Source organism: Bos javanicus, chromosome 2 (assembly GCF_032452875.1).
Source record: "Bos javanicus breed banteng chromosome 2, ARS-OSU_banteng_1.0, whole genome shotgun sequence".
Lineage (NCBI taxonomy): Eukaryota > Metazoa > Chordata > Mammalia > Artiodactyla > Bovidae > Bos > Bos javanicus.
Window position 1 is genome coordinate 73,154,579 of NC_083869.1, and position 25,320 is coordinate 73,179,898.

A 25,320-nucleotide genomic window follows, 5' to 3' on the forward strand; every position below is an offset into this window, starting at 1 on the left:
ATTGAGTCAGTGATGCCATCCAGCCATCTCATCCTGTGTCGTCCCCTTCTCCTCCTGCCCCCAATCCCTCCCAGCATCAGAGTCTTTTCCAATGAGTCAATTCTTTGCATGAGGTGGCCAAAGTACTGGAGTTTCAGCTTTAGCATCATTTCTTCCAAAGAAATCCCAGGGCTGATCTCCTTGCAGTCCAAGGGACTCTCAAGAGTCTTCTCCAACACCACAGTTCAAAAGCATCAATTCTTCGGCGCTCAGCCTTTTCACAGTCCAACTCTCACATCCATACATGATCACAGGAAAAACCATAGCCTTGACTAGACGAACCTTGGTTGGCAAAGTAATGTCTCTGCTTTTGAATACGCTATCTAGGTTGGTCATAACTTTCCTTCCAAGGAGTAAGCATCTTTTAATTTCATGGCTGCAATCACCATCTGTAGTGATTTTGGAGCCCAGAAAAATAAAGTCTGACACTGTTTCCACTGTTTCCCCATCTATTTCCCATGAAAGTTAGTCAAAAGAAGTCCACATATTGGGGTGTGTATGTGTGCGTATGCGGGCGCACAAAGGGGGCAAGGAAAGGGATCAGAGAAAGGGAGAACAAATGCAAAGGCCCCGAGGCAGGAAAGTTACTGGGGTGCAGTGACCCAGAACGGGGTGAAAGAGGAAGGCGGGAGCTAAGAGTTGAGGGTCCAAGAACTTTATGCTAATCTTCATGTGCCCACCCCTCCCCCCACCCCAGCCCGCCCACCCCACCCCCCCCCCCCACACACACTGGACCCATCTCAATTCTCTGCCACTAGGATTCTAGAGGAAGAAGCTGAGGTCATCCTAATCTGGAGTCATTCAGCCAAAGTCACAGACCCCGAAACAGAGTTAGATTCACAACCCGGACATCCTGCGCCCAGGTGAGCCTTCCCCTCCTTGTGAGGCCTGGGTGCTGGACCCCAGGGGGATTCCAGAAATGTTTACCATGAGTGTGATGCCAAACAGCTCAGCAGACCTTTGACCAGGCACCATTCCTCACTAATATGAGAGGTGTATGGAAACAGAAGCTTTAAGAAGGGACAGAGACATAAGATGAGACTCTAGTTCAGGCCAGAGGGGATGTCCTGGGTTTGAATCTCAGCTTTGCCTCTTGTGGGCTTCCCTGGTGGCTCAGAAGGTAAAGAATCTGCCTGCAATGTGGGAGACTCAGGTTCTATCCCTGGGTCGGGAGGATCCCCTGGAGAAGAAAAAGGCAAGCCACTCCAGTATTCTTGCCTGGAGAATGTCACAGACAGAAGAGCCTGGCAGGCTACAGGTCATGGGGTCACAAGGAGTCAGACACAACTGAGTACGAACACTGTCACTTTACTTTGTTAGCTCTGTGACCTTAGATAAGTTACTCAACCTCTCTGTGCCTCTACTTCCCATCTGCAAAACAGGAGTAATCGTGGGACCGACCTCTCAAGGTTGTTATGAGGCTTCAGGCAGGTAAGTCAGCAAAGGCTTCCAAGTTTTCCAGGCAAAGCAGCCACTGGGGCCTGAACATTGCCGGGGGAGGTGACACTGTCAGGGCCCAGGTCTACAGCCCTTCCTGCCCCACCCCTCACCCCCTGTGGGACACCCAGGGGGGCAGGGGGATCCCAGAGCTGTTGGGAGTCTGCTCAGGAACTCAGCCCCTGTAGAGGGGCCCAGTGTCCCATGGAATCCACCTCCGGGGCCTCAGTACTGGCAGCAGGCCCGGTGTCTGCAGAGGGCACTGGTGTGGAAGCATTTTAATGTTTTTTAAATACATAATCTGGGATTAGATGCCGATTCACATGACCTTTGTCCGTTCTTGCCTGGAGCCACTGCAGTAGGAGTTAATAAATACTGGAGGAAATGGGAAGGCAGGCAGGGTCCAGGCTTAGGCTGGGTGGGAGGGAAGCTTTATGCCCAGGGGGTCATACGTCCCCTCTGCCCGAGACACTCCTGGCTTCCCTCTGCTCACGGCAGACAGAGGTCCTGGTCTAGATGCTTGGCTGGATACATCAGGGGTTGTATGGCTGATGTTCCCGAAGTCCAGCGCTATTTGCTGCAACAGCCTGTCTCAAAGAGTGTCCAAATCTGGGGACCAAACCACCTGTCTCGTTTTCAGAAAAATGTTCCACGATGATTCTCCAACTATGCTTGCAGTCCGTCAGCACCAGCACCACCCAGGAACTAGTGACAAATGCCCAGGCCCCAGGCCCTACAGAAACAACACCCGGGTGGGACTCTGCCTTCTGCTTCAGCAGCTCCCCAGGGACTCTGAGCTGCCCACAGGGAGGTCAGAGATGTATGAAGGGTGAGGAGGCAGGATGAGGCAGGAGCCTGTGGTCAGGCCCCCACTCCCCTCATCTCCACCCAGCTGGCACTGTGCCTGGGTCTCAGCTTGCCCACCTGGAGCGGGGACATGACAGCAAGTCCTTCACCTGCATCTCACAACTGGTCTAAGAACCAGTAAGATGCCACAGATGACAACACTTAAGAAGTCTAAGTGCCTCATCCGTGACGTTAATTAATGCTTCCTGTCAGCCACTGCTCCACTTTCCCACCCCCTCCACTCATGACCTGGGAAGGGCAAGAGCAGCGTAAGTCGCACATTTTCCCTGTGGAACCCCTGGACACCCTCAGGGGGTCCTGAAACCTACACTTGTGAGCAGAACTGTGAGAGTGGAAAGGGGTCTTTCCTCTGGAGAGAAGGTTGTTCAGATCCCAAGTCAAGCCCCGCTGATTACGGCGGGCATCTGTGCCCACCCCCTCAGCCACGGCTGCTGAGCAGCCTTGAGATAAGAGGGGCTGCAGGGGTTAGAAACTCAAATGTAGAGATGGCACATCTGCTTCTGAGTAATGGGTGCTGGGCACACCAGGCCCCAGGGATGAGGAGGGGGTGTTGCGGGGGCAGGGGGGGCTCAGCTTCCTTTGTGTCCCTTTGCCGGCAGCAAAGGGCTAGGCTGCAGCTTCACTTACGTCACTCACGGGCCCTCCCAGCACCTCCACGAGGTCCGACTCAGTCAGGTTTATCCATGAGAATAGTGGCCCGAGGGGGCGAGGGAGAGAGCAGAAATTTGAACCCAGCTCTTGACTTTTATACCAATCATGAGCTCACGTCCAGTGGGCAGGAGGAGGTGGGCCACAGGGGAGAAGGGGCTCACAGTCACCAGGCAGGGAAACTGAGATGCATCACAGAAGTGAAGACTCAAAATCGTTCTTAAATCAAAATGAGACGCCAAAGAGGTGGGGCCAGCACCCTTTGGTCGTGCACCTGTTCCTCTGCAGGCCTGCAGCTGACAGGGGGCCCCAAACCCTTCCCCGAGAGTTCTATCCTGCCTCCGGCCTGTTCTCGGCCCCTGGCCCCTAGGGCACAGGCGTCCCCCTGCAGTCCCATCAATTGACCTCATGAGATCCCCAAAATAGCCCCTCAGTCCTTCAGAAACGTGGCCTTGTTCTGATGTCCCAGAGATGGGATATGCTACCTACAGGGCATCCAACAAAAAAGACCACTTGGACGTCAGAAACTGAATTAAGTCTCATTTATTCTAGGGCAAACTCAAAAGGGTTTTTGTGTTTCCTTTTTTAGCAAATCCTAGCACATTATTAACAAAAAAAAGAAAATCTGTACATTTGCCATGATACACTTGAAGGTGAAACAAGTAAGATATAAATACAGATATGGATGTAACATGAAAAAGCCCCCAAAAAAACCAAAACCAAAAAACAAAAACCCAACCTGGGGATGTGGGGGACCATGCGTGTGAACAGTGCCAACAAAACTATTTTGGTGGTGGATATTTTTCAGAGCGTTGTTCTCATTTTCAAATATCATCGTTAGCAAAGTCCTGGTGAGGTTCTACAAAGTTCTTATTTGCTCTTCTTTAATGTGTAATATTATGCTTGATAAATAAAGGGCGGCGGGGAAAGAAAAAGATTTAGGAGACAAATCAGGCGCAGCTGCATTGCCTGCATGACTGAGAAGCTAGTGGGGCTGTGGCAGGCGCCTGTGGCTACGGTGCCCCAGGAAGGCCGTGTGCCTCCCGCGGGCCACAGTGGGAGGGGAAGCAGGAGCCAGGCGACCTGGCCCCAGTGGTGGCATCAGTGGGCTTCTCGGGGCGCCAGACAGTCAGGCGAACAGGGGAGGCAGACAAGAGTTTTGGGTGCTTTGCTCGCTTGTGTTCTGTTGTTTCATCCAGACAGGAGGCCTGCGGGGAGGCGGCGGCCAGGCAGGGCAGTTGCAGCTGTCGGTTGGAGGGGGTGGCCCCCTGAGGTTGTGGCTGCATGCGAGTCTCCTCCCAGGAGGCCCAGAGACCTGGGGGTGGCGGCTCCCTCTGCACTGGGAGACCGAGGTTGGGCAAGTGACATTCAAGGCGAGCCCTTTGTGAGCGCCAGGAGGACACGCGGCCATGCTCAAGGTCCTTCCTGACTCCAGGGTAGGGGGCCGCAGTAACCTGGGTGTCCACAAGCAGAAGGAGAAAGGCCTTTCTACACACACTAGGCAGGAAAAAACACAGTTTCTGCCCCAGAAGAGTCATCAGACACTTGGACTTGTTTGTAGGGGGTAAGAAAGAAACCCCAAAAGCGACATATGAACAAACAAATGGTATTTATCAATGGAAGTAAGGCCTGGTCCTGCTGTTTTGAGCCAAGAGTCAACAATGTTTGATCACTTAAAACACACCCATGAAGTTCTCTCAACAGCAGCAGCGGGGCACCTCCTACACGTGCAGGATACCCCCTACACACACCCACACACACACCCACACGCACGCAGTGAAGGCACCCCAGCCTCACTGCTCCTGGACCTCCATTTTCAGTGCCTATTTCCAAATAAAGTATCTAAAATAAATTCTGAATGAAAACAAGTTATGTTCTGCTACAGTGTCTTTCACGACTTCCAACGTCAAGCTAGAGCTCAGAGGCGGGAACCATACAACCTGGCAGTTGCCGAGATTCTGCACCTGAGCAGCAAACACCTCATTAAAAATTAACATCAGAACAGGCATGGGAAAAAGAACTGAACGCATTTCCATAAGGAAATATGGAAAAACCAGTTCAGAGGGTCTAAAATGTTTCCATGATTGCAAAAAGAATTTCCATTTGGTTTGAAGAATTCTACTTGAAACTTAAGTTATACAGACTTGAGATCTGTAGTTACCTTTACTGAAGCAATGAAACCCTCAAGAAAACATTTTAAAGGGTAAGTTTCTCACTGAAGGAAAAACAGACTCTAAACTGGTTCAAATCCTGTTTTTCTGCAATTTGCTGCACATCATAATTACTTTTTCCTTAAACCATGATTATTTCAACAGATGATCGAGGGAGTACTTCAGTTCACAAAACTTAAAAAAATGATCCTGATAACCTGGTCTCTTTAGATTTTTCTTTGATCTCAATCCCAAATTAAAGAAGTCAAAACTGAGATGGCAGAGTTGCCAATTATCAGACTGACAGAACACTGTGGAATCAAGCAGCTTGGGCGCAGCTTGGGGAAAGGAGACAAGACGGCACTAGACCTGAGCCTCCAGGGGCAGTGCTGTTCAATAGTGTTTCCCAGGATCTCAGCAGTAAAACCAGCAGCTCCTCTTGTGTTTTCAATGCTGCGTGAAGTCCCACTTCAAGCACATACTAACTGAGGCTATCGTTTACCTGGATTTCTGTGTTTGGATCTCAACTGTCACAGATCTCTGCCCCAGCAGCTCTGGGGAAGGGGTGGCATCGGTGGGGCCGTTTGGAGGAGCTGGGAGCCCATCCTGGAAGGAGGCAGTGAAGGGTGCCAGCCCCCAGGCTGCAGAGTGTAAGCAAAATATGACATGTTCATTAAAAGGCCATCTTCGGGCTTTTTTCTCATTTCTTGCCAAGACTTGACCCATATTCTTAGTAGTCTCAAAATGCAACCTAAAACATATAAAACCCTTTCGTGGTATCAGTTGTGAAGGGCATGGGCTCTGCCCCACACAGGCCAGATCCAGAGGGAAGGGAGCCAGAATGAAAGAGAAACACAGCTCAATACAACCTCCTCAAACCTGTTATTAATTGAAGAGAAAACGCTACTTTCTACCATGTATCAGCTAGAGAGCTCTGACTTTTAAGAACTGCACCCCACACACACGGTTTTACAACCTCAGCAGGCTGGATGAGACGGTTTGAGTATGGCTCTTCTCTTACTCCTTTTGTTTTGTTCTGTAGGAAGATGAAATACAGGCCTTGCTTCCCTTACATTCAATACCAGTAGGATTCTACACAAAAGCTGGAAGGGATCAAAATACTGATTGTAATAAATATTTGCGGGCCTCCTGGTACTGACTGGGCAGCCGATGGGGGGTTGGAGGGGGAGTGGAGGGGAGGTCTCTGAGGCACCACCGATTGCTTCCAGGGCTACACAGAGATTCTGGCGTTGCATTAGCTGTGGGTGGAGACATCAGAGGAGGAGCTGCTGTTGCTGTTCGTGGTCTGCGCCCTCTTTATGTATAAGTTGAGCAGCTTCATCTGCAAAGAAAATATACAAATGGATGAGAAGGAAGAAAATCAGAAAGTAAGCAAGAAAGCCCAGGTGACCATAAGAAAACAGCACGTCCCTTAGTGGAGAAAGTCACTGCACAGACATTCCCTAAGTGCCTACCACTCGTCCAAACCACCTGCCTGGGGCCAGTGGGCGATTGGGAGGTCAGATTAGAGGAGGGGGCATGAGAGGTTATCAGGAAAAGAGGGACACCTGCTACCACGAGGTGGGCCTCAGGGCTGCCTGCAAAAAGGCTCTCTAGAGGCAGACCCACACACTCGGGGGCAAGGCAGCCGGTGCGGCTCCAACCAAGCCAGCAGGAGGAGAGGGTATAATGCCTACTCTATTGGGATAAAGAAACTAAGCTAAGGTCAGAGGTCAGGATTTCTATCCTCACACCTTTGCAGAAGTTGCTCCTTCCCCATCACACACCTCGTCTGCACCTGCTTCTGTCCACGGACACGACACCTGCTGATTTACACAGCATCTGAGGCCCACCTTCAGGCTGCCCTCATCTGCACCCTTGGTCCTCCTGCCCCTGGGACCCCGCTCCGCCTACTGTGGCTCAGCACATGCCGCCTTATGCTGGGGGCACCAGTGGGCTGGACCTTTCCAACAAGACTCAGTCTCCCAGAGGTCAGATGCTGCATCACTATACAATATACCTTCGTTGGGCACAGTGCTCCCCACAACAGGCCTTCCACATCTCATTTGGTTCTAACTTAAGCCCCCCTGGACCCTCAAAACACCTAAAGCAGCATGTAACATACATAGTAGTGAAGTGAAACTCACTCAGTCATGTCTGACTCTTTGCGAACCCATGGACTGTTATACAGTCCATGGAATTCTCCAGGCCAGAATACTGGAGTGGAAAGCCTTTCCTTTCTCCAGGGGATCTTCCCAACCCAGGTCTCCTGCATTGCAGGTGGATTCTTTACCAGCTGAGCCACAAGGGAAGCCCAAGAATACTGGAGTGGGTAGCCTATCTCTTCTCCAGCAGATCTTCCCGACCCAGGAATGGAACCAGGATCTCCTGCATTGTAGGTGGATTCTTTACCAACTGAGCTATCAGGAAAAGTTCTTAGAATATTTGTTGAATACCAATAACCTGATGTCTATAGTGTGCCTGACCATATTAAGAATGCCAGCAACCAGCAGTGCTCCTCACGAGGCAGTCTCCCTGAGCCCCAGCAAGGCACATGGTCAAACAGACATGGAGCCCAGAATGTATAGCTGGTCTGAGAGCTCTGCCCTGAGCGTCTGGAGTTCGCTGGCTTCATGCAACAGCCCATCTGGGGTCTCCCCACATCAGGATTTAGCTCTTTTCATCTGCAGGGGAGAGTGCCATGAATTCACACGACATATCCCAGCTTGTGTTTCATTCCACACCTTTCAAAATCTTAGACCTTTTAACGTAATAGTCAGTGTGCTGATCAAGGTGCTTTCACTTTACACAGGTTCTTAATGCTCAAAGGCTCAGGAGGATATGACCAGGGCCAGCCAGCTTCAAGAGAAACTCTGGTACATTCAACAAAATACTGGCCTGAGGCTCAGCAGATCCAGCAGATAACCAACTCCAACTCCAACACTAGTTCTGTGACTTCAGGTAAACATTTCCTGAGCCTTGACTCAATCACTTGCAAAATAAGTGATACACCTTCCAGGTAGCTCCTTGCTTAGAAAACATGTCCCCTGAGTACCCTGCTCCTTCTCTTACCCAAGCTGTTCACACTGCTCCTGCCTGTAGTTCATCCTTCCCTCCTTGCCTAGCCAGGCCCAGGATAGTCCCGCTTCCTCCAGGAAGTCTCCCTTTCCTCCTGCTCCAGTAGGCCCCTGACCCAGCAACCAGAACCTGTCTCACGGTGTCCACTGGTCACTCTTGGACCTCTGTAAAGTCTCCCCATGTGCCAGTCCTGATCCTCAGCTCTATTTGATGCTACTTCAGGGGAGAACAAGGTTTTGTGTTTCCCACATGCTGAAGGCAGCAGGTTCCTAATACATACTTACTGAATCAAGTATTCTTTAAAGAAGAAAAAAGTGACCTAGAAAACAGGATAGTTATATTTCTATGAAAGACAGGTTAAAATGAACTTCTAAACATTGTTAATAGTTATTTGCAACTCAGAACCCCTTTTAAGCCCTGAGTTTACAAGCTTTAATCATATTCGAACATCAAACCAATCCTCTGAAAACAGGTTCTCCTATTTTACAAATGAAATGGCTGGGATTCAGAGAGCTTGCCCAATGAGTTGGTATAAATTCACATTACAGGATTATAACTTTAGGATGTCAAATGTAATCCACAAAGAAAACAGGTATAGAATATACACAAAGGGAAATCAGAAAAGAATTAAACATTTCAGTATAAAAAGCAAACAAACACAAAAGAAAACAGTAATACAGAAAATGAGGGGCAAAAAAGCTATTATGCATACAGAAAACAAATACCAAAATGACAGAAATCTCTTCCTCATCAGTAAATGCTTTAAATGTGAATGAGTTAAATTTTCCAATCAAAAGACAGAGATCAGCAAAATGGATTTTTTCAAAAAGCATGATTCAACTATATTTTGTCTACTACAGACTCATTTTAGATCCAAAGACACAAATAGTTCAAAGTGAAAGAATAGAAAAGGATATTCTATGCAAACAGTAATCAAGAGTACAAGGTAGCTATACTAATATTAGGCAAAATACAGCTTAAATCAAAAAAGGTTATAAGAAACACAAGGATTAATAAAAGATCCACAAAGCAGGAAATTATAATATTTATAATTATACATCTAAGAATATGCCATCAAAACAGAGAAGCAAAAACTGACAGCAATGAAGGGAGAAACAGTTTTATAATAATAGTTGAGAGGCTTCAATATTCCACTATAGAGGGTTTGAACAACACAATAAATCAACTAAATATAAAAGAAATATGCAAAACACCCTAAGATGAGACCTTCCCAAGATAGACTATATGTTAGGCCACAGATTGAATCTCAATAAATTAAAAAAGAGATGTCACAAAGTACCTTTTCTGACCACAATAGATGAAGTCAGATTAGTAGCAGAAAGAAAACCAAAAAATCCACAAGTTTGTGGAAACTGAATAACACGTGTTATTCCAACAACCAATGGGTTAAAGGATAAATCACAAAGGAAATTAGAAAATATCTTGAGACAGATGAAAATGAAAACACAAAAGGGATGAAAACACAAACACATGGGACGCAGCAAAAGCAGTGCAGCGAGGGAAGCTCAGGGCTACATGAGCTACAAGCTTACATTTAAAAAGGAAGAAAGCTACGTTTCAACAACCTAACAACGTATCTTAAGGGACTAGAAAAAGAATAGAACGTCAAGCTTGCAGAAGGGAGAACAGTTTCATGGCCCAGACCAGATGGCCTCACTGGTGAATTCTACCAACATTTAGAGAACTAACACAATCCTCAATTTTTTTTAGAAAATTTTGAGGAAAAAATACTTCTGAATTCATGCTATGAAGTCAGCTTTGTCCTGATAGCAAAGTCAGAAAAAGATAAGAAAACTACAGATCAATATTCCAACAGTGATCCAACATACAAAAATTAATAAATATAATATACCACATTCTAAAGGAGATCAGCCTTGGGATTTCTTTGGAAGGAATGATGCTAAAGCTGAAACTCCAGTACTTTGGCCACCTCATGCGAAGAGTTGACTCATTGGAAAAGACTCTGATGCTGGGAGGGATTGGGGGCAGGAGGAGAAGGGGACGACAGAGGATGAGATGGCTGGATGGCATCACCGACTCGATGGACATGACTTTGAGTGAACTCTGGGAGTTGGTGATGGACAGGGAGGCTTGGCGTGCTGCGATTCATGGGGGTCGCAAAAAGTCGGACACGACTGAGCAACTGAACTGAACTGAACCGAATATACCATATTAACAGAACGAAAGGGGAAAAAAAAATCAAAGGATCATTTCAATTGACATAGAAAAAGTATTTGGCAAAATTCAATACTTTTTCAAAATAAAAATACCACACAAACTAGGAATAGAAGGAAAGTACAGGCGTATTTTGTTTTGCTGTGCTTCACTTTATTGTACTTTGAAGACAGTGCTTTTTCCCCCCAAATTGAAGGTCTGTGAACACCTGCATCAAGCAAGTTCATCAGTGCCATTTTCCAACAGCATTTGCTGCCTACATGTCACTGTCCCATTTGGGTAATTCCTACAATTATTTCAGATTTTTTCATCATTATTACACTCTATGGTGATCTGTAATCAGTGTTCTTTGATATTACGACTGCAGCAGTTGTTTGGGGTGCCATGAACCATGTCCATATGAAGACAGCAAACTTCATCCACAGATGTGTATGTTCTGACTCGTGCACCATCTCCCTGTCTCTCTCCCTGTACATGAGCCTTCCTATATTCCCCGAGACACAATCGCATTGAACTTAGGCCAATTAAAAACCCTACCATGGCCTTAAGTGTTTAAGTGAAAGAGCTGCTCTTCTCTTGCTAGAAATGATTAAGCTTTGTAAGAAATGCATATTGAAAGTTGAGACAGGCCAAAAGCTAGGCCTCTTGCATCAAACAGTTAGCCAAGTTGTGAATGCAAAGGAAAAGTTCTCAAAAGAAACTGAAAGTGCTACCCAGTGAACACATGAATGATAAGAAAGCAAAAGCAAAATAGCCTTACTGCTGATATGGAGAAAGTGGTCTGGATAGAAGATCAAACAGTCACAACATTCCCTTAAGCCAAAACCTAATACAGATCGAGACCCTCTCCTTCCATTCTAGGAAGGCTAAGAGAGATGAACGAGTTGCTGGAAAAAAATCTGAACTTGGCAGAAGTTGGTTCATGAGGTTTAAAGAAAGATGCTGTTTCCCTAACATTAAAGTGTGAGGTGAAGCAGCAACTGCTAATGCAGAAGCTGCAGCAAATTATCCAGAGGATTTAGCTAAGATAATTCATGAAGGTGGCTACATGAAACAACAGATTTTCAACACAGGCAAATAGTCTTATATTGGAACAAGATGCCATGTAGTACTTTGACCACCAAAGAGGAGAAGTCAATGCCTGGCTTCAAAACTTCAGAGGCTGACTCTTACTAGGCGCTAACACAGCTGGTGTCTTTAAAATAAAGCCAGTGCTCACTTACCATTCTGAAAATCCCAGGGCTCTTAAGAATTATGCTCAATCTACTCTGCCTTTGCTCCATAAATGGAACAACAAAGCCTGGATGACAGTGCATCTGTTTATAACAGGACTGACTGAATGTTTTAAGCCTATTGTTGAGACCTACAGCTCAGAAAAAAAGATTCCTTTCAAAATATTACTGTTCACTGACAGTGTACCTGGTCACCCAAGAGCTCTGATGAAGATGTAACAAAATTAAGGTTGATTTCACATGTGCTAATAACTTAACACTCTTTCTGCAGCCCAAGGATCAAGGACTGATTTTGACTTTCAAGTCTTACTATTTAAGAAAAATATTTTGTAAGGCAATCGCTGCCATAGTGACTCCTCTGATGGATCTGAGCAGTCATCTGTAAACCTTCTAGAAAGGATTCAGCATTCTAGATGCCATGAAGAACAAAGAAGTCAAAATATCAACATTAAAAGGAGTTTGAAAGAAGTTGATTCCATCCCTCCTGGATGACTTTGAGGGGTTCCAGACTTCAGTGCAGGAAGGAACTGCAGATGTGATAGAAAGAGTAAGAGAACTAGAATTAGAGGTGGAGCCTAAAGATGGGACTGAATTGCTGAAACCTCATGGTAAAACTTTAATAGATAAGGAGCTGCTTCTTATGGATGAACAAAGTGGTTTCTTGAGATGGAATCTACTCTTGGTGAAGATGCTGTGAAGACTGTTGAAATGACAACAAAGGATTTAGAATATTACATAAACTTAGTGGATTAAACAGAGGCAGGTTTGAGAAGATTGACTTCAATTTTTTCTACTGTGTATAAAATGCTATCAAACAGTATTGCTGCTACGGAGAAACTGTGAAAGCAGAGTCAATCGATTTGGCAAACTTCATTGTTGTCTTAAAATAAGACACAGCCACTACAACCTTCAGCAACCACCACCCTGATTAGTCGGCAGCCATCCACATAGAGGCCAGGTCCTCCACAAGCAAAACGATTATGACTCACTGAAAGCTCAGATGATGGCTAGCATTTCTGTTAAGATACTGATATTTTCAGACATAATGCTACTGAACTCTTAACAGACTACAGTATAGTACACATATAACTTTTATATACCCTGGGAAACCAAAAAATTTGTGCAACCTGCTTTATTGCAATACTTGCTTTATTTCAACTGTTTGGAACCAAATCCATACCATCTCTATGCCTGCACCTCAATATATCAAAAGCTATATATGAGAGACCCAAACAGTGAATATTATGCTCGATGGTAAAAGACTGACAACTTTAAGATGAGGAACAAGGCAGAGGATGCTTGCTTTCACCATTTCTATTAACACAGTAAGTTCCAGCCAAAACAATTAGGCAGGAAAAGGAAAGAAAGGCATTCACATTGGAAAGGAAGAAGCAAAATTATCTTTGTTCAGAGATGATACACAGTTGACCCTTGAGCAACACAGGTTTGAACTATGAAGATGCGCTTATACATGGATGTTGTTCAATACACACAGCACGACACAATCTGTGGTCAGCTGAAAAATCCCAGAGGCAGAATGACAGGTACAGGACTTGAGCACGTGCAGAGTTTGCTATCTGTGACAGGTTCTGAAACCCATCCCTGTGGGATACCAAGAGATGACTGTGATCTCATATGTATAAAATCTCAACAATTCCACAAAAAATTGTTAAGACTAATAAAGAAATTCAGCAAACTAGCAGACTACAAAATCAATGAGCAAAAATCAATTGCACTTCTGTACACTAAAAATGAAGCTAAGAAAAACAATTCCATTTACAATAGAATCAAAAAGAATAAAACACTTAGGAATTAACACAAGGAAGTGAAAGAACTGTACAAGAAAAACTACCAGATTTTATTGAAAGTAATTAAAAACACAAACAAAAAGACATTCCATGTACTATACAGTATGGTGACTATAGTAAGAATACTGTGTATGTGAAAGTCACTAACAGAGTAGATCTTAAAATCTGTCACCACAAGAAAAAAAAAATCGTGTAGCTATGTGTATGACAGCTGTTACCTAGACTTACTGGGTGATCATTTTGCAATATAAATAAATATCAAATAATTATGCTGTACATCCAAAACTAATACAATTTCATATGTTCATTTTTATCTCAATTAAAAATTAAAAACAACTCATTACATATAGAGGTTAAAAAAAGACATCCCATGTTCATGGGTTGGAAGACATTATGAGATCAAAACTACCCAAAGCTATCTATACATTCAATGGAATCCCTATCAAAATCCCAATGCGGTTTTCTGCAGAAACAGAAAGTCTTTTCAACAAACGGAACTGGGAAAGCTGAATATCCACACACAGAAGAATGAAGTTGGACTCTTATCTAATACCATATGCAAAAATTAACTCAAAATGGATCAGAGACCTCCATTGAAAGCTAAAACTATAAAATGATTAGAAGAAAACAAAGGGCAAAAACTTCACTACAGATTTGGCAATTGATTATTGAATATGACAGCAAAAGCATAGGCAAAAAAATAACAGACAAATTGGATTTCACTAAAATTAAAAAAAAGCTGTGCCTCAAAGGTCAAGGGGTTAATATCCAGAATATAGACAGAACTTCTGTTAATTCAACAATAACATCAACAACAACAAAACCAAGCAACATAATTTTAAAATGGGCAAAAGACTAGAATAAACATTTCTCTGATGAAGATATGCAACTGGCCAACAAGCATATGAAAAGATGCTCAACATCATGGATCATTAGGGAAATGCAAAGCAAAACTACAGTGAAATGCTGCCTCACACAGCCATGAGGATGGCTACCAAAGAAAAGAGAAGATAACAAGTGGATGTGGAGAAACTAAAACCCTGTGCACTGTCGGTGGGAATCTAAGATGGTGCAGCTGGCAGTTATCATATGATCCTGCAGTTCTACTAAAAAACCCAAAAGAATTAACAGGGGGTCTCAAAGGACATCTGTACCCCCATGTTCACAAAAGCCAGAGCACGGAAACAATCCACAAGGCCATTACCAAGGAATGGGCGAGCAACATGCTATTATGTACATTCAGCAGACTATATTCAGCCTTAAAATGAAAGGAGATTCTGATACCTGCTACAACATGGATGAGCCTAGAGAACATTATCCTCAGTGAAATAAACCAGTCACAAATAGACAAACACTGTAGGATTCCACTTATAAGTATTCACACCAAAGAAACTAGAGTGGTGGTTGATGGACTGGGGACCTGGGGGATATTATTTAATGGATTTCAGTTTTCCAAGATGAAAAGTGCTCTGGAGATGGATGGTGGGGATGAATATGAATAATATGAATGTACTTGGCGTCTGTGAACTGCACACTAACACATGGTTAAGATAGTAAATTTCACATTACATATATTTTACCAAGAGAGAGAATGGAAAGGAAAGGTTGCTCATAGTCATACAGCTAGTAAGTGGGAGACAGAGACCAGAAGGCAGGTTTTCTGATCCTAAAGCTAGTATTGCTGCCATGGCAATGGGACACTTCCAAGATACACCTCACAAGTCCCCCCACTCCAACCTTGCATCAGGCCTTCCTCTACAGAACCTGATATCACTTATCAACTTCATTTAAGTAGTAGTAGAAGGGGTTCTGACAGGCCTGGTGACAGAAACAGGAAGCCACAGCTTGACCATTTCTAACTTAGCACCACATGCCGTCAGCTACCCATTCTGGGGGTGTGGGTGGGAGGGGGGTGTTTGTTTGTTTTAGGAGATGTGCATTAGAGTCTTACAAAGTTCCTGTTAACACATCAGAACTATCTCATATAAAAACTGGAATGACTGGAAGCACTGTGCTGCCATAGCGGACAGGTGTCAGGTCAGCCTCCCTCAGCACTCTGAGCTGACTAATGTCATCAGTGGGGAGGTGGGAACACTGGCTCTGATCAGGACTGAGCTCCAGACCCTACGCCACCATTCCAAGGGGCAGCAGGTCAACCACAGGACAGGGGTGAGAAGACACCTCCATTTTCTCAGCCCCTTGTTAGTGGGGTCAAGCGAGATGACAGCTCCCTTACTCCTGAGAGTAGAAAGTACCAGAAAACTGAGATCTGGAAAACATTATTTTTGGATGAATTTTCCTTTTTACAAATCTAATTCCCTTTATGAAGACTGTCTGTGAGGGCCCCACTGCTGCTACGCAACAGCCATGGATCCCTGATGGCAGCAGCAGAGGCAGGTGCTCCTGGCCCGTACACTGCTGGGCACTCTCGGCTCATCGTTCTGCAAGCTGTGGTCAGGAAGGGCTGGGCAAGCACCTCTGCAGGGGCAGTGATGGGAAGAACACGGGAAATGGATCCAGGTGAAGCAGCCCCCACCACACCTGCTCTGCTCAGACCTTCCAGCCCAGTTGCTGATATATCTTCTTCTGGACCAGTGGTTCTCTACCAAGGCTGACTCTGTCCCAAAGGGACACCTGACCAGGTGTGGGGACATCAGCTGAGGGTGGGGTGTGCTCCTGGGACCTCAGGGATGGTGCCCCCACCACGAAGTGCCCCGAAATGTTGGCAGCACTGAGAGTGTGAGCCCTGCTCTGGACAAAGGCGGGAGAGCCAGCTCTGCCCAGAACTCAGTGAGTGGAGATGCTCACCAACTGTGCCAAAGGAACAGGCCTACTTGAAAAGCCACGAGGCTTCACCTGCTGCTTCCTTCTTTGCTAAGGAGGAAGGCCAGATATTTCAGGCTCCATGCTTTTGTATTCATACCCGTGCCTGGGCCCTCTGTAACTTTACGGTGACACATTTTCCCCAGGCAGTCCCCGAGGCAGGTGCCTCACCACGGCCCAACTCCTGGCCTCACGGCCTGAGATCAAGGGTGGCTATCCTCTCTCCACATCGGGTTCATCAGATTTGAGCTTATTTTTAAACCAGCAAGCACTCTAGACACTCTCATCTTCCATGAGCCAACAGTCCCTTTGTCTCATTTTGTGCCCGATTCTAGAAGGAACAAGAGGAAGTATGACCACCACGGGCCCTCAGGTGGGTCACGTGCAGAATCAGCGTCCTCACCCTGCAGAGATGCCATCACGAACACGGGACGTGCTGGGCACACAGTGAGAGGCAGCCATCATTACACTGACCCACAGGACCCAAAGCCCACCCAGACAGGCGTGAAGCCAGCAGGCAAATGTCCTTAGTGTTTCAGAGACAGAAAACAAGCTGGTTTCGAAACAAAGTCATCTTCCTTTTGGGGATAAATTAGAAGTTCAAAACTATCATGTTAAAAATAGGAGTGACAAGAGACTGTGTCGTACCTAGGTGACTTCACTACACAGTTGTTCACTCTGTCTTTAGAGACGCGACCCTGGACAGTAAGGCCCAGCTAGCTCACACACGCTGAGCAAGTTTGTCTGGAGCCCAGAACTGCAGGGCAGTGGGTCTGGGACACGCTGGTAGGCCCAGGTGCACGACCCACCCGTGTAACACTATACATACCTTGCTCCCCGTAAGCTGTGCCAGGTGAGGTTTCAACTCTTCTCCGATTACGGAATAAATTGCCACTAAGCAAAACACGCTGGCCTTGCGCACGCTGCTCTCGGTGTTGTCGTAACCCTACAACCAGAGGGACATAGAGAGGAAAGCGAGATCAAAGCTTTGCCTGACTGACAGTATTTCATCAATGTTTCCACACTCTCACACTTCAATCTCAGCCTTGCTGGGAGCGGTCTGAATGCCCCAGAGCTCTGCCGATGAATCTCGAGAGCTCTTGCCCCAAAGAGGCCACATGCAATAGTGTCAAGAGTGAGCTGGTTTTGGGGTGGGAGGCAGGAGGCTGGCGAACTGGTCTCCTCCACACAGAACGATGCTGTATCATGAGCTGCCAAAAAACGTTGGCAGCACCAGCCAAGAAACGTTGTGAGAGAACACAGTGAAAAAAGGAAATTAAGGGGGAAAGTAAGTGGCTTCTCCTCACCATGGTAAAGCAAATCTCACATGTGCAAATCTCTTTAAAGAAATGAGAACTAGGTCACTCACTCTGTGGATAAAACTCTCCACTGTCCATGGATCGTTCTGCAGTGAGACAGACCTCCACATCCCTCTCCAGCTGGACCACAACCTGCCTCCTACCTCCCCAAACCCAGATGGGACTGTCTGCTTTTCTCCAAGCAGCCTTTGGGACCTTTCAGACTTTGCGCCTTTCCCTCTGCCTGGAATAATCCAGTCCTCGGCTGTGTGTGTTTAAATTCCTGAGCCCAGTGCTCAGCAAACAGCAGCGTTTATTAAGTGTAAAGCTAATGTCTGTCTACTTTCTCCACTGAAATCTCTCTCTAGGGCCCAAGTCTAAACCACCTCTTCTCTGAGCCCTTACACCTAGAGATCAGCCTCCACCCAGATCTCAGAACCACCCACATCCACCCCAGTAACTTAGCACGCAGCACCGGCCCTGACCTGCAGCTGTTGGTACGGGAGTACCAAGTCCCAGAGAGGGCTGTCAACGACTTGAGGTAGGGTCCCAACAGAAGAAGGCACTTTGCCTTCCAGAGTCTATTTAACTCAATGCCTCACACTTACAAGGGTTTCAATTACTATTTGTTGGACAGATTAGGACAAGAACCACTGTTTGATGTTGGGTTCCACGGCTCACCCTGCCCAGGGCTGTGCCCATTAGCCGTGCAGTAAGGAATGAACAACAAAGAAAGATCAAAACATGTTCACAGTAAACAGAAAGTTCATTCTGTAGGCCACAGATCTGGGCCGCCCAGAACTTCCTCTGCATTCAGGAAGGGTGGCCCAGAAGAGACAGACAAGATGCCGAGGGTCCCGCAGGGCGTGGCCCACCCTGCCCGCCCCTGTGTGCTGAGTGGCCAGGCCACCACGAGGGGCCCACCTGCAGCAGGCCTGGGATGATGTCTGCGAGGAGCTGCAGCAAGGACTCCTTGGCGATCCTCTCAACAACTTTGGTCTGCATCTTGATGGCGGCCAGGTTGATGGGGTAGTCAGCTGTCTGGACGATGGGGCACAGCACTTTGATGCACTGCTCTGGGTGGATGGAACTGGCCAGCGTGGATGCGGCCTCCTCGGCAGCCCTCACCACCTGAAACATGCCCCCATGTGAGTGAGCTCCACACCGCAACACACATTTCAAAGGCCAAGCGACAGGCACATAGCGCCTAGTACTGGAAACCCCCCGCCACCACCCCTACCCCTGGCTATGCTTTCACGCCAACAGAGTCAACCGGAGGAGCAGTTGCAAAGAGGTAACCTTGCTCTAAAAGAGTCATATTCTGTGCTCCAGCTCATAAGATCCTTAGAAACTTTATAGCCTTGGTAATTTTTTCCTACTATCCTTCCCCAACCTGTGTGCATTCGTGTGTTCACGCATTCCGGGGTGGCAGCGGCCGAGCTGAGCACAGGCCTCAGAGGCAAAGGTGGTGCTGGGCAAGATGGGTGGTCGGCGCTGAGGGGCTGCATGAGGATGCAAAGGTTCAGGAGGCAGCAGGCGAGGCCACAGAAGCAGGCAGGGTCCCAAGGGCGGGGTCTGCTACCTTGCAGCTGGCCAGGAGCAGATGGAAGGAAGTGGGGCGAGCCGGAGCCCTGCCAGCCACTTGAGTGCCCAGTCTGCTCCCTTCACTTTTTCTCACTGGTGCTCACCTATGTGCGCCACTTGACCGGCAGGATGCACTCACCTCAACAGAGCCCCCAGGTGCACCCTGACCACTGCACTTACATGCTCTGATGACAATGTCTCCCCGACTAGACTAAGGGCTCCTTGGAGGTCAGTTCCCATCTCAGCCATCTTCTATCCCCCATGCCCAACAGTGTCCATTATGCACTAAGTGCTTAATAAATGTTGGTCCAACTCATTTTCCCACAGCGCACGCGCGTGTGTGTGTGTGTATGTGTGTAAATGGTCACCACTGGCATAGTCAGCTCCAGGGCATGCCTCGCTGATCTGCATTTACATGTTTCAATGGAGGAGCTGGCCCAGAAAATGAGGAGGAAGTCAAGACCTCTCCAGAGGACCAAGTTGGGCTTTGGAGAAATCAACTGTACAAGGCCCAGAAGGTCCATTCTGGGTGACACAACGAAAGGGGAACAGATCTGTCCTTTGGAAAACAGACTTGAGTTCAGGTTAGTTTTTGCCGTGATCGGTTTGTTTGGAGAACAACAGCATATCATTAGAAGGGCCCCATCATGCAGCAATCACTAGATGAAGTGCTCTTCTTCTTCCTCAGCTCATGTGTGTCCTGAGGACTGTGGTCCGTCCACAGCATACTTGGGAAAGCCAAGCGTCTGGCCTGTGATACACAGCTAGGCAGACAGTGGAAGAGGGGTCCATCCCTTCTCTAACCTGGCCCTGCAGTGGAACACCAATGCCCTTCAACTGTAAGAAATCACTGTTCATAGGTGTCACAACATACTGGTCAGAAAACTGAGTAATACTAACTGATGAAATCTGAGGTCTTAGTTTTTAAACATGGGGGGAAAAAAATGAAAGGGTCAGAAAATACTGGATGATTTCATTGATAATATCCCAAACTGGAAAACACTAATGTCGAGCAATTTAGGAGGCCACTAAGAAGTAGAGATAGCTGGGCGGCAGGAGAGAGAGACTGGGAATGGAGTCCTGGCAGCTTCACTTAAGTCCTGACAGGAGTAAAGCAGAAACCTTCCGGCGCACCTCAGGGTTGCAAAGGGCACTGACCAGACAGGGAGATAAACGGCCAGGTTCACAGTGAGGCTCTCTCGTGAGGGTTTCCTCCTCCCCACCAACCTTTCCAAGCTTCACTCTCATCCAGGTCACAGGAGTTAACCTGCAGGGAGCTGCTGGTAAACAGACCAGCTCGGGTATGTGGAGCTGAAACCTGAACCCAAGGAGAACTTCCTCTGATAAAACTCCAGGAATTCTTGAAGTTGCTTGCAGGAAGCATTTAATCAAACATAGGTTTTCTGAAAATGCCTGAAGAGAAAATGCCAGAAGCTGCACTTCAAGGTCCGTCTGAGGCCCCTCTTTCACTGAGGCTGGAGCAAGTTTCCCAAGGCAGACGCTGTTTTTGGCACAGGGGTTGGTGCTCTTGACTTCCCTCTACATGCCAAGCTCCCGGCTGCTGGCTGGCTGCCTGACTCACGGTGAACTTTAAGTTTCACCCCTGTGGTCTATGTAACATAAGAAGCAAAGATTATAAATGTAAGCAAACAGAAAGCAAAGTAAACACAGGCAACAGAGAGAAAGGATGACAGTACTCTTCGGTAGACACGGAGGCCAGAAGGGGCAAAGATGAGTTCTCAGAGAGGGTGAAGATGATGAGAGAGAGTGGGGTCAGGCAGACTTCTGGGTCATTACCAACCCTAAGTGACCAAAACGGTCCCAGTTCTGCTGATTTTTTTGCAGTTTGGTAGAAACACAGGAATTCTTTTTTTTCAAAGTCAGTGAATTAACAGTGTCTACCTCGGAAAAGCATAATTTCCTTATCTAACTTTTTTTAAAATGAGATCATTACTCAGAATATTGATGAATGTTTGCTTAAAGATAAGGTTTCTTTGAGAGCACAGAACCTGTCACAATTTGAACTGCATGCTTTAAGTTCACAAAGACTGACTGCACTCTGTTACAGGCACGCCAGTGTAACTGGCTAACATAAACAAGCAAGCAAATGTTCAGAAATGACGACAAGCAGGTACACTTAATTAGTAGTAGTAGTTTAGTCACTAAGTCGTATCCGACTCTTGCGACCCCATGGACAGAGAAGCCTGGTTCCTCTGTCCATGGGATTCTCCAGGCAAGAATACTGGAGTGCGTTGCCATTTCCTTCTCCAAAGTACACCTAGTTCAGTCCCAATCATTTAAAAGCTAAGTGAGACGCTGGCGCCACCTTCTGGGGAAAGCCGGGAAGACCTCACAAAACAGGGAAGATGATGGGGATGTGTGCCCACCGTGGTGGGGAGGCTGTCTCTCTGGTGAGATGGTCACCGCCAGGGACCAGTCCCCGTTTGTCAGGCCTGGCCCCAGAGGGAGGGAGGGAAGGAAAAAGCTTCAGGGTCCAAGTTCGGGGACCCAGCTCTGTCACCAATGAGTGAGGTGAACCTGAGGGATGCTTCTTATACTGTCTGGACCTGTTTCCCTCATAAGTAAAATGAAGTGGGGGGGACCTGAATCAAGTATGCTGATATCAGTTTGGATGGTGACACTTTATCTCCCTACCCTACCTAGTGAGTATTTTCTCTTGAAAATACACATGCACGATTTCAAAAGGCAGAGTCTGCATGAAACGGTCTCTAACCACACAGCCATCACACTCGCCCCTCCAGGGGCAGATTGAGGGCAACACTGTCTCAAGTGTGGTAAGGCTCTGAGGTGGAGACTTACTCTGTCCCACCTCAAGGGGTGGAATCACAGCCAACAGGGAACAAAGCTGTGGAGTCAGAGGGGCTGGACGCCCAGGAGGTGGCCATGTCTGCTGCCCTGGAGGATGCCAGGAACGCTGGGCTGGCTGGTCCCTAGAGGAGTCAAGGAGGCTGAAGATGGGCAGCACACAGAAGGCTCCTCTGTGTCTCCCAAAACCCATCAATTCCTGGTATTTCCTGGCCTCAAATGCAGGAGTGTGATGGACACTCCAGAGTGGACACCAAGAGATTCAGCCAATATGGGAGCCCAGTTGGGAGCCCAATAACACAGCCCACAGTTAATTCACCCAAATTTCAATAGCCTTCTGACATGTACTTCAAGAAATGCAGCAATTTCTGGTTTACATAAAACAGGAAAACCCCAATTCTATTCAGAACCGGTCTATCTACTTCAGAGGAAGAGGATTAAAAGGACCGCGTCTGCAGTTTTGAACAGCGTTAGCCTCCTCACTCCCTTGACATGAATGTCAGTCCTACAAGGGGCAGGCGTCCTGTAGCCCCAGTTCACCTTGAGTGCCAGCACTTCTGATGTTCAGGGAGCTGAGACCCATCCCCAGCTACTCAGCTAACCAACTGGTCAACGTAGAATGAGGACCTGAGTCTCCAGACCCCAAGGCTCTGATGTTAAACAGATCTTTCATCATCATCCTTCCACCTTTATTTGCCCTACACCAAACCACTTGACTGCTTTCTCCAGACAAGTTCTCTCTCAGTAAGACACTCTTTCTGAGGCTATGGAAGTAAAGGGCAGATGTCACATCTGGTTCCTCGGAGGTAGATGCACCAGAGAGGAGGGGCCGTGTCTCCTTGCCCTGAGTAACTGTGGGGCAGCAGCTGCCGTCTCTCAGGGCTGGACACTGTGCCTGGCATGTCCCGGCCACCCCTGGGGCCATTTTGGTCCAGCAGACCCAGCCCAGACATGTCCTCCCGGCCCAAGGCCCGCACTCAGGCTCGCTGCTTGACTCTCTGCTGTCAGCGCTCTCCCTGGGCGCCCCTCCCAGTCCACCCCAAACTCCCAGTGCACTTCTCTCTGGACCCCTGGTGGAGTCCTTTGCTCTAACCTGAACTAAACCATAAGTTCCTTTAAATCTCAAACACTCCCCACCCCCCTCCCCTGTGCCTCCAATAATAAAACATTTACTAGAGTTTGTGCTGTGAGTGTCAGACTGGCTCAGCAACTTTGACCTTTTAAACGACTATATAGGTTTCTGGTTTTGTCTTTTTGTTACAAGGCTACAAGTTACAAAGGAAATAGGGCTTCTGGCCACATGCCAAGATTGGGCCCAAAGAAAACTGGAGATTTGGAATCTAGGAAGGTTTAGGCTTGTTATTCAATAGCAGCCTCTATTATCTTGAGGCCAGATGACACGCAGATAACCATGCAGTCCACTCCCTGGGCTAAGAGATTAGGAAAACCAAGGTCCAGAGAGGTGAAGTAATCTCTCCACACTCACACAATGCACTGTTCGCCAGAACCCACTGACACGTGGCTGCTGCCCCAAGAAGCTTCTAAACGCCATTCCAGAGCCAAGGATCTGGTACCATGGTCAGAGTGATTTTGACTGGGATTTGAAGCAGAACATCAGCTCATCTCTCAAGTGTTTTCTCTCACACACCATTGCTTTGTGCAGGCCTATTTGCCAAGAGGTCCTGAAAAGTTCCATTTTAAAAATGTCATCTGGTTTAGTTTTTTTAATTCTCTGCAAACTTAAAATATTAAATTAACTAGAAATGATTTCAAAATAAAACCCCAGGAGACATAACAGTGGTTGTTTTATATTATATTTAAGAATCAAACTTCCCCAAAGAAGCCAAACCACCTGAGGCTGGATTCTGATGCCTTAAGCACCAAGACTTCTGTGGGGCAAACCAGATCTGGTGACCCCACAATGAGGCTGATATTTTTCTCTTTTAACAGGCAAATATAATTGAATGTTCACTACCATGGCTGAGGTCAGTGAAAGCAAAACCTAATGGTCAAGGTATATTGTGTTGGCCAATATTATGGCCCGAAAGAATATTTTCTTTTTTTTTTTAATATAAATTTATTTATTTTAATTGGAGGGTAATTACTTTACAATATTGTAGTGGTTTTGCCATACATCAATATGAATCCTCCAAGGGTGTACACGTGTTCCCCATCCTGAACCCCCCTCCCACCTCCCTCCCCATACCATCCCTCTGGGTCATCCCAGTGCACCAGTCCCGAGCATACTGTATCCTGCATCGAACCTGGACTGGCGATTCGTTTCACATATGATATGATACATGTTTCAATGCCATTCTCCCAAATCATCCCACCCTCGCCCTCTCCCACAGAGTCCAAAAGACTGTTCTATACATCTGTGTCTCTTTTGCTGTCTCGCATACAGGGTTATCGTTACCATCTTTCTAAATTCCATATATATACGTATACTGTATTGGGGTTTTTCTTTCTGGCTTACTTCACTCTGTATAATAGGCTCCAGTTTCATTCACCTCATTAGAACTGATTTCAAAAGAATATTTTCAAAGAAACAGAGTTGATGCTTCTCTAAAGTTCAAACAGAACACTGACCGAGGACCTCAACACTCTGGCTACCGTGTGTAAGCCATGGTGCCTGGGAGCAACGGCTATCTTACATTAAATGTGTATAAAATGATTAATAATTTGTACATCATCTGTCTGCCTCTGAGACGACAGAGACGTCTGAAGACAGCTTTATGAAGCAAAGTCTGTACAGCGTTTGACAGTGTTAAGACATGAGCTTTCAGGTCCCCTATCTGATTCTGCGGCAGCCATACTACACAATGGGGACCAAACAGACAGCAAGGCTGGAGGCCGGATGCTGGATGGAAAACCCAGCTTTCCATCTCTATATTCGTGCTCCCACTGACCCCAGAACCGCATTCATAGTATCAATGCTCATACCAGATCTAAATCCTCTCTTAATCATTGATGGACAGATTCGGTACCAGCCCTAAGAGACGGATTACAAGTTCTAAGATAAGAAGCACTGAAGTTAAAGTTTTCTTTTTGAGAAACAGAGAGTGGGCATAGGATCTTAAAAAGGTCGCTATCAAGGCCTTCGCCCGTAGATGTTTGCTAAAAGCTAACACTACTGTAAACCACAGCAACTTCATTAATGAGCAGTTGAAACGCAACAGCAAATTTTATTTACTAAAAAGATAAAAACACAGAGTTAGATAATTTAAGAAATCTATGTATTCAAATAGGGAATATGAAAACATACTTAACCTGATAGACACCAACTTTTTAAACAAAAACTCTAAATCGGTCCCCAAATCCTCTATCTTGCTTA

The 25,320-nt window shown here is 46.6% G+C and overlaps 1 protein-coding gene across 18 annotated transcripts in view; it reads right to left on the reverse strand.

Moving 5' to 3' along the window:
• Positions 1 to 3,518: 3,518 nt before the first annotated feature.
• The window catches only part of CLASP1 (cytoplasmic linker associated protein 1), a 273,353-nt gene continuing 251,551 nt past the window's right edge, over positions 3,519 to 25,320 (reverse strand). For all 18 annotated transcript variants that reach the window (XM_061440036.1, XM_061440038.1, XM_061440042.1 and 15 more), the window contains 3 exons: positions 18,501 to 18,707; positions 17,108 to 17,224; positions 3,519 to 6,483 (listed from right to left, as the gene is read on the reverse strand). In XM_061440036.1, coding sequence (XP_061296020.1) covers positions 6,397 to 6,483; positions 17,108 to 17,224; positions 18,501 to 18,707 — 411 coding nt within the window. In that variant the 3' untranslated portion in view covers positions 3,519 to 6,396. The remainder of the gene's footprint in view (positions 6,484 to 17,107; positions 17,225 to 18,500; positions 18,708 to 25,320) is intronic.